This window comes from Gekko japonicus, unplaced genomic scaffold (genome assembly GCF_001447785.1).
Source record: "Gekko japonicus isolate JY-2015 unplaced genomic scaffold, Gekko_japonicus_V1.1 scaffold143, whole genome shotgun sequence".
In the NCBI taxonomy this organism is placed as follows: domain Eukaryota; kingdom Metazoa; phylum Chordata; class Lepidosauria; order Squamata; family Gekkonidae; genus Gekko; species Gekko japonicus.
In genome coordinates, this window is record NW_015175974.1 from 1,728,038 (window position 1) to 1,737,938 (window position 9,901).

At 42.0% G+C, this 9,901-nt stretch overlaps 1 protein-coding gene across 1 annotated transcript in view; it reads left to right on the forward strand.

The window, feature by feature from the left end:
* SBF2 (SET binding factor 2) overlaps positions 1-9,901 on the forward strand; it is a 339,576-nt gene that overhangs the window by 314,853 nt on the left and 14,822 nt on the right. The window contains exons 36-37 of the mRNA XM_015426108.1: positions 2,422-2,549; positions 5,065-5,298. Coding sequence (XP_015281594.1) covers positions 2,422-2,549; positions 5,065-5,298 — 362 coding nt within the window. The remainder of the gene's footprint in view (positions 1-2,421; positions 2,550-5,064; positions 5,299-9,901) is intronic.

A 9,901-nucleotide genomic window follows, 5' to 3' on the forward strand; every position in this document is an offset into this window, starting at 1 on the left:
CACTGACACTGGATTTGCACATATATTACTTGTGAATAGTTACAATGCCAAGAATTGTAAAAAGCATAGTTATTTTCTTCGGTAGTCTTTATTGCTTATTATATATTAACAAGGGGCGAAAAATGCATATACTGCTGCCCTTTGAGGAGGGGACATTTTAAATTCAGGGTCATCTGCTTTTATATATAACCTTCTGTTTTTGTTTTTAAGGGCATCATCTTACATTCAGGGTCATCTTCCATTCAAGTAAATACAATATTAGGATAATATAGGATGGTTGGCTATATCACAGTCTTTGATATCACAGCTTGATCTCTGGGGTTTGAAACTATACCTTTTGCATTTAAACAACGGTAGCAACAGTCCTGGAATCGGCTCTCGAGGTATTCTGCAGCTTCTCATCCTGCCCCAGCATGCTCTGCAGCAGAGGGTTGTTGTGATTGAAATGTAGGACACCTCAATTAACACCCCAAGCCTCAGAGACAACACTCTAGCTGGGAAGCTGAGCCATAAGATCCTCAAGTTCCAGGCTGAGAGGAACTTGCCCCCCTTTATGGAGACAGATAGGCAGGGAAGCAATACCCATTTGATCACCTACTAGGAAAAGGCAAGGCAGATAGGGTTGCCAAGTGTACTTACCCTTGCCAGCGGGGGAGCCTTGCCGGGCTCCAAGAGCTCTCCCAGGACATGCGCGCGCGTGCCACCAGCACGTCACAGGAAGTGACGTGCTACGTCGCTGACGTTGGGGGCGTGGCCCAGATCGTCGGGACCACGCCCCCAACGTGAGCAATGTGGTGATGCAGCTTCGAGGGGCGGAGTCCCCCCCGGGGCCTGATTCCGCCACGGCGGAAATCGGGCCTCCAAAGCGGGGGTTTCCCCACCCCCCGCCCCCACTTGGCAGCCCTAAAGGCAGATCACTGTTGACATATCTTGAGTTAAAGCCATAGATAGCAAGGATTTGCTCCTGATTATGATTGGGTAAAGGAAATGGTGGGAAGTGGGAAAATGGGAGTGAAGTCTCTATTGACCAGCCTGTGTAAGTTCTAGCTTTGCTTATGTCCATTCCTCTGAAGGGAATGTCAAATTAAACCAGGGACTTCTACAACTTAATCTTCTTGGTTTGTTTTTGTTTTTAATTAAGTTTCCATAACACTTCTGCTACTAATACTAGTTTCTTATGCTCCTGTGTTACTAGAGAATAGAAACTTATGCCAGCAAAGAAATATCTTTTTTCCTTCTAATGATCTCAAATGGTGGCCAAAAAGTTCTTACCCACAAGCCTGACCGCTAATTCATGCATAAACCAAATAACCTGACCTGGCTAGAAAATTAGCAAGTGGGAATAGAGGGGAGTATATAGCAGCTAGCACAAACATGCGAGTCCTTCATACTGCTGGCAGCAAGGGAAGGTGAATAAGTTTGAGTGGTGACAGGTAACTACCCTGTTTGATAGGTGGGAAGGGGCAAGTGGATTCAAGCCCCCTCAAACACATGCAGGCCCCCCACTGCCTCTCAGATATTTATAGGCAAAGAGAGGGGGGGTGGGGGGTGAATCACTACAAGGACTGCCTCCAGAACAGACAAAAAGAAGTGCCCATGGAACAAAAGCATAGGATCCATGCCAGCACATTTATTTGAAAGAATGACGAGCAGAGCTGCTTTAGCCCTTTCCCTTGAGACAGTCAACCCATTTCCAATAAGAGATTTCTTAGATGATATTATTTTTGCAGTCCATTATTATGTTTTAGCTGTAGTATGGGCCAGTAATTTATTACTGTGCCCTGTGTCTTTCCAAGAATTGCTACTATAACAAGCTCCATCTTTAATTATTATAGAAGTATGATGGAGGGTAGAGGCAGGAGAGATCTAAAATTCCAGAGTTCTAGGTATCAGCATGTTATCTTCGACTCATATGTCAACTGGTTAATAGACTTGGGTGGAATCTTGTTTGAAATTGAAAGAGAACAGCATAGCCAAGGGAGTACTTAGATTTAAGCCCAAGCGTTTCTATAAATGAAACAAGCCCTTAATATTCACAGGCATTTATTTGTTCCATCATTTGATTACCAGCAGATCGCAGATATTTTTACAGAAGGGGGGGTGGGAGTTCAGCACAAGGTATTTCTTATTCCATAATGAACTAAATACTAATGCTTCTGCATAAGTTATGTGGCCAGCCATGTCACTGATATATATTGATTCTTGCTATTCTTCCTGGTTATATTTATTTGTTCATTGAAGACTTTTTATATCTTGAAAGTATATGTAAAAAAAATTCTTTTTCTTTTAATGTATATTATAAATTCAAATTCTCTTCTTCCATTTTTGTTCTTATTGATACTCACAAGTCCCTTAAGGCAGCTTGGTTTCTTGCTGGGAACAAGTCCTTCAATCAGTTTTTCATTTTCTTTTTCTATGTAGGGACCCTCTTTGAGGATAAAGGAGAAAAGCATGGAAAGAAAGGAATTTGCATGTGGGATTGCATTGATAAAATACATAAAAGGAGTCCTGTTTTCTTCAATTATCTCTATGCACCCGTTGAAACAGAGGTACAAAAAAAGATCTTTGGAATCCTGGCCCCCTAAGAGAAGCTTGATATACTGGAACGTAGCTTAACCCATTTGAAATGCTCATTCCATTAACTACCCCGAGGAACAAAACGTTTACAGGTCAAGACAGGAATTGTTTTTGATTTGAGATATTTTGCATTTGAAAATTGAGTTTGGGATCCAAAATAGGCTTGCCATTCCCTCAGGAGGGTGGGGGTTTGCCTGCTTTTAGGGCCCCCGATCCGCCAGCCTGAATCTGACTGGTGGGGGGTAACCCTGCCCCCAAAGTGCCGGGATTACGCCAACGTGCCCAGCGCGATGATGTCTCCAGGGGGACACTCTTTTGTTGTTCAGTCGCACAGTCGAGTCCGACTCTTCGCGACCCCATGCACAAGATCCCGTCAGGCCCTCCTGTCCTCCGCTGACCTCTGAAGTTTGCTCAACTTCATGCTCGTCGCATCTATGACACTCTAGCTCTCAGCAAAAACCCTCTATGGTACTATAGAGTTTCTGGCCAAATGCTAGAGTGCCCCCTGGCAGCGTACCTAGTACGATGACGTCCCCCCACCAGCAAAAGGTAGGGACCTGGCAACTCTAATCCAAAATGCTACTTTAGGCACCTCTGGTCCCCTGGACACACCCAGTGGGGTTTTGATCTTCTTTAAACAATAGGCCTGTGCCATACCAGAACTTGATCCTGAAAGTCCCCTCCATTCCTGAGCCAGTTTGTCATGTGGTTAGGAAAGGCACAGTTCAAAAACACAAGCCCAAAGCCCCTTCAGGTGCATTGGACTAATTGTTCTTTTTCTTTTTAATTAGAAATAGGAAGCAGGTTTGCTTTTGCAACATTACACACACACACACACATTTTCCCCAATAAGTGATGTAGATAATGCATGTTTCTTACTGACACACCTATTTTTTTAAACTTGGTAACAAAGTGTGAATGTTTAAAATGGGCAGCTCGGTGATCTCTATATCCAGTGGCTGTGCACTAAAAAAATGTTAATAGCACTGATCAAAGGGGACAAGCAGTCTCCTCTGGCTAATTATGGGACATTTATATATTTATTTGTCCGTTTATTTCTAGTCCACCCTCTCCTGCACAGCAGGCTCAGGGCGGGTTACAACTGACAGTAAAACAATAGGATAAATACAATTAAGGTATATATAACAGTCATTTAAAAACCTATATAACATCAGACAACTACACCATTAGATGATGATCTATAGCACAGGCTCTACAAGTGTGCAGCCTCAGATGGTAAGGTTTTTAAAGAAGTGGGCAGTCAAGAAAACAGGCCAGAATACTATAAAGTAGAGCAGGGGATTGTGAGGCAGGGGAGGCCAATGCCAATTAATACCAATTTCCCTGCTGGAAGAGTAACATCTATCATCTGTGATGATGATTAGGGATACTGAGAATTTTCACACAAACACAAGTGCCAGGAAAACGTACCTTAACCAAGGTCCCTTTGGTTACATGCATGGCAACATTATCAATCAGATCACATTGATGTTTGCTGTCAAAATTAATCTCAAGCACTATGCTGATTAACTTTGTTCCTGCACAATAGCTGCTTGTGCTGCAAGGACACCTGTGGAATGGTAATAAGCATTTTTTAAAAGTATCCCACTTTTCTCTGAATCGAGGCCCAAAGCAACTTATTGGATTGTTCACTGTCTCCCAAAGGAACAAAATTTCAGGAGACTCAGCAAGCAGGGAAGTAGGAAAGTTCTGCTCCATACAGTCCATTCCAGAAGCAGATCTCATTGGATACCTACTGATCTTGCCCCAAATCAGAGAATCCTATATGAGTGGCTCCTAGCTTCAAAGGCCTGTAAAAGATGGTTTAATTTAGTATATATTAATTGGGTTTCTGAATATAAAATATGCTGACCTGATCAGTTTTTCACTGCACTCTTGTTATGTCATTTTAAAGTGCCTTCTGATCATAGCCAGAAGTCTTCTAGGTGTATGAGAAATCTGAAGACTGCTAGATAAATGAAATGGAGAGGAACGGTTCCCAAGTGGATTATAAAGATAGGACAATAGATATATTAGAAATCAATCCAACTTGGGCATATTGTAGGTTATCCTTGATAAATTAGTTTAAATGTTATTCCTTCCTTTGCTTTGATGTTTTGTATAAACTTGTATCATGGGAATTAAAAACAAAATAAAATATATATTTTTTTAAAAAGTCAAAAAAATGGAGAGGAACAATATAAATTGTATGGTTAAATCTGAAATATGCAAAGTATATTACCATCTTGTCAATATAAAAAAGAAAAACTGAGTGACTGTACTGTATCATGGGGTATAATTAGATATTAACCTGCACCTTGCATTGTCTATCAGGGTACTTGCACAGCAAAAAATTCCTTTCAGTTGCTATGTATGATACCTTAAATTCAAGAAAATAGTTTAAGCATTAGGCCTTTAGGGAAGGACAGAACAGTGACACTGGATAGCCCTCGTGCATTTTTAATTTGCACTTTTTCTTTTTCACAGGCATTAAAACCAAATGTGAACATGTCCAGTCTTAAAAAGTGGGATTACTACACAGAGGAAACCTTATCTACTGGTCCTTCTTATGACTGGGACATGGTAACTTCAAGATGTAGTACCTTGGATGACTGTGACCAGGTGGATGTATCACCTTCCCAAAGTAAAAGAAAAATTGTCTGGCCATGCTATGACAACATAAACAAAGTGCAACCTGATGCCATCACCAGCCTATTAAATGTGAGTGTGAATATTTGATATGTACACACCACTACATTCTGCCTCTGATTTCCTTTGGTGCCTTGTAAGAACCTTTCTTTGAGCTGCTATGGCCCTGTTCATACGAGCCGTTTGGGCCGGGAGAAGGACGGATCAGGGCCGGAGCAAACGGGCGCGATCCCACAGCAACATCTGGGGAACGTCGTGCTACCGTCTCCGATCCGTCCCATCCCGCCCATGAAGCGCACCAAAAAAGAACCACCTACCGGGGTGGTTCTTTTGAATGGGCCGCGGCAAGTGTGGCCATGGGATCGCCGGAGCGTTCTTGCGCCGGCGCATCCCCGGTTCCTGGCCGAACTGCGCATGTGTGAGCATGCGCAGTTCACCAGCCTCCCCTTCCCACCGTCGCTTTCTCCCCAGCATCTGATCGTGCCGGGGAGCGACGGCGCCGCGGCTCAGGGGATCCGTGAGATCCCGCCGCGCCGTCTCAACTTTGATGCAGCTCAGATTAGCCGCAATTCAACTGTCCTTTTCCCTGCCGTGTGGCAGGGGCCTATGTAGTGTAGTTATCATGCCTGCTATGTTCCAAGGAACATAGTATTCTTCATGGCACCATTGGCTGTTTTGCCTATTTTTATCTTTATATATTTGAAAACAGGTTTATATTAAGAAGTAGGAAGCTGTTTTCCTGAACTAATTGCTTTTTTGCAATAAGTAGAAATGTGTAGCAAATATATCCTTTAGAGTTTTTGAGATGTTTCGGTACCTAAAAATTTCTGCTTGCAATTATTTTTAGCTACATTGAACAACTATGGAAAATGGATTCTAAATTAGCCTATAATAATAGTCCAAGCTTTTGGCTTCACATGCTTAAATTCAGACATTCCTTTTCTCTTGCATACAATCCTTCTGTAGTTAGAACTGTAATTTTGTAGTAAATAAAACTCGTGGTTTTGAAACATAATATCGACTGGCTCCAGTTAGTTGTCTATGGCAACTTGTGTATTCCTGGAACTTCTCACACTTCACTTTGAAGCATACAGTATTAGTGCAGCACATTTACTAAACTATATTTTGAATACCGAGAAACACAAGGAGAGCTGAGCATTTGGAATGAATCTTTGCTGCAGACCTCAGTGCCCTCAGAAAAGCCATTTATAATGCCTGGGTAACCTCCAGAAGGGCACTGGCCTGTATGGCCCAGGTTAGCTCGATCTCTTCAGATCTTAGTTGCTAAGTACTTGGATGGGAGACCACCAAAGAAGTCCAGGGTTGCTATGCAGAGGCAAACAATAGCAAACCACCTCTGTTCATCTTTTGCCTTGAAAATGTAGGGTCACCATAAATTGGCCACAACTTGAAGGCACTTTCCACAAGGAGTGTACACACAAAAAATGGGTATTTTTCAGGTTTGGTTGTACTGAACACAAAAAAATATTGGTATTTCTCAGTATTTCCAAATCCCAGTATCAATATGATATTGAGATTTGGGTATGATATTGGTATGATATTGGTATTCTGGAAATAATTGGGGTTGCTGAATTTTTCACCTTGGCATTTAAATGGACTGTCCTGTCAAATGCGTTTTGCAAGCTGTGGTGCAAGTGAACCTGGAAGGATGAAACTTCCAGGTTCACTTGAGCGACAGCTTGCAAAATGTATTTGAAGGGACCGTCCCTCCAAGTTGTGTGCAGATTGGCTTTAGGGGGGAAGATCTTAGGTTCCATGTGCAAAAGGGGAGGGAGTGTGTCGAATGCCCCCCTTGCTAGCCAGAGGCATTAAACTGGCAGCAGATCTGGCAGTGGCTTGCAAAATGCATTTAAAGGGATGGTCTCATCAAATGTGCTTTGCAAGCCACGGCACAAGTGAGCCTCGAAGGGTGAGCCTTCTGGGTTCACTCATGCTGCGGCTTGCAAAACGCATTTAAAGGGACCCCTTTATATGTGTTAGGCTTCTTCTGCCCCGCATTCCCTGCCACACACAGACCTGGCTGGGAGGCTTCTACTCCTCTTGGGTTTAAACCACGGGCCAGTAGAAGCTGCGATTTGGTATTGCCTTGCCAAGCCGAATAAAAGCCAAATAATATCGGCTTTTATTGGGATTCTCTATATCAATTGCCAAGTACAGATTAGAGAATCCAATTCGGCATAGGAAATACCCAAAAATACCTTGCTAAATACTGAATGCACACCCCTACTTTCCACCACCACAACCCTCTCCCATTATTTTCATGCCATGTTAAAAATCCTCCTGTAAAATGTTTCCCATTGCATTTACACATTTTAAACTTTTATGTTATTTTGAAATTCTATAACAATGGTAAAAAATAAAAAAGAAACTAATTGGAACACTGACAACAAGAAATGAACAAAAAAAGGTTACAACAATGCACAAAATAAAAACAAACTATAAAGGACGTATTCATACATCCCTAATTAAGATACTATCATTCAGTCCCATGCAATGTTACTACAGTGTAAGCTCACTGATTACACTGAGCTTAGACAGGAGTAACTCTGCAGAGCATTGGATGGATATTTCACAGCAGAGCACAATACTAAGTAACCTTTCTTCAGTTTAGATCATAAACATTTCAATATTTCAAAATACTTAAGAAATTAGAATGGTCCCTGCAGCTTTTACAGGTTATTTTTGAAATATTTATTATACTTATGAAAGTGATATTTTTATTGCATACATGTTCCATGTAGGAAGGAAGGGTTATTCCAATCCATTGCAAATAAGAGCTTTTGATAGCCTAATGAACTTTTGATAGTTTTATTTCCATTATAGTTGGTAATACTTTTCTTAGGATGGGGAAGGTAATGTTAATGTCAGCAATTGATGTCACAGCACTAGACTTGAACTTTTAAAAAAAGAGCACTCCCACTGCCTAAGATCGCAGACATAGAGAGTACTGGTCTAGTATGGGAAGTTGAAGAGAGTTTGGCAATTTGGCTGGTGTACCGACTGCCCAATGCACCAGCCAGTAGTCTGCCTTCCCTGTTGGAGGCCATGTCAAGTTGGCATTAGATCACCGTAGACTGATAGTCTTGGGGGATTTCAGTGTCCATGCTGACAACGCAACCTTCACTCAGGCAGCGGAAGTAGTGTCGTCCATGGTGGCACTGGGACTCTTCCAATATGTAACTACTTCTACCCACCAGGCTGGTCACACGCTGGATCTGATCTTTGCAGCGGTGGTTATGGTGGACCAGATCACTACCCAGGGGGTGCCATGGTCAGACCACCTTGCTCTGAGGGCCCACTTGAATGTCTCACCCCAACCCTGTTTGGGCAGCGAGTGTATTTTAGCTCGCCTGCGGAGCCAGATGGACCCTGTGCGGCTTCAGATGGCTCTAAGGGAGCCGATGCCCCCTGGCGACTCATTAGATGAGCTTGTAGAGGATTGGCATAGCCGACTTTCTGCAGCCATCGACGAGATCGCTCCCTGACGCCCTCTGCGCCCTTGCTCCAAGCTTGCACCTTGGTATACCCAGGAGTTGCAGCAGATGAAGCAAGGGCTAAGACAGCTAGAGAGACAGTTGCAGCGTGCCCACGACAAAGCTACAAGAACATCCTATAGGACGTTTATGAGATGGCAGTCAAAGCTGTGAAGAAAGAGTACTACGCAGTTCTGATTGCGTCTGTGAGCTCACGCCCAGCCCAATTATTTAGAACAATTCAGTCTGACAACTCTGCCACAAGGCAGGTCAAACATTAGGGAATTGGATATTGGATGTGAGGCTTTTGCGAGCTATTTCGCAGACAAAGACTTGTCGCTCTGCCGTGATCTTCCCACCACGAGACAGTGAGTGAACTTGAGGCCCCATCCACGTCTTCGAGTCAGGTTATAGATCATTTCAGTCCACTCAGCCTAGAGAAAGTTGACAAATTGTTCTTAACTGTATGTCCCATCACATGTCTCCTTGACCCGTGCCCATCGTGGTTAGTTAAAGCTGGTCGCGCTGGGTTTCGAGGTGCCCTAGGGGAGATTATCAATAAATCCCTCTTAGAGGGTCAGTTCCCTGGGACACTTTTTTTTTTTTAAATAAATTTTTTATTGAGTTTCACCTTTAATAAACATACAAACATAAATCACCATTCTCTTATAAGTCAATACCTCACCCTATTAACATTTGGTTACATACAGTCAATATCTAGATTCTCTTTAATCTTATATTGCCCAACTATAGTTCCACCTTATATTCCTCGCATTCCTTTTTAAATATCTCTGGTCTTAATAAATCATAATTACCCTATTTACTTTCCTATCTGTATATCTGTATTTTAGATTTTAAATTCATCTTCATTACATACATTTTACTTTTCAAAACATCCATTCAACTGAACTTCAGTTTAATTCCATCCTCAAATCATCTATTCACCTCTTGTTTTCAACATCATATTTGTCTCTATTCCTGGAGCTCTTCAAAATAATAATAATACTAATAATACTAATAATAATTTTTCCTTCGGTCTCATTCCAAGATTATTCTTAACAATAAACTAATAAATAATAAAGCTTTTGATCATTCTGTTAGTATTTATACCCCTCTTACCCACATTTCATACTATCTTAATTTTTCAATCCTATACTATCACCGAGGGTAAAGCAAGCATA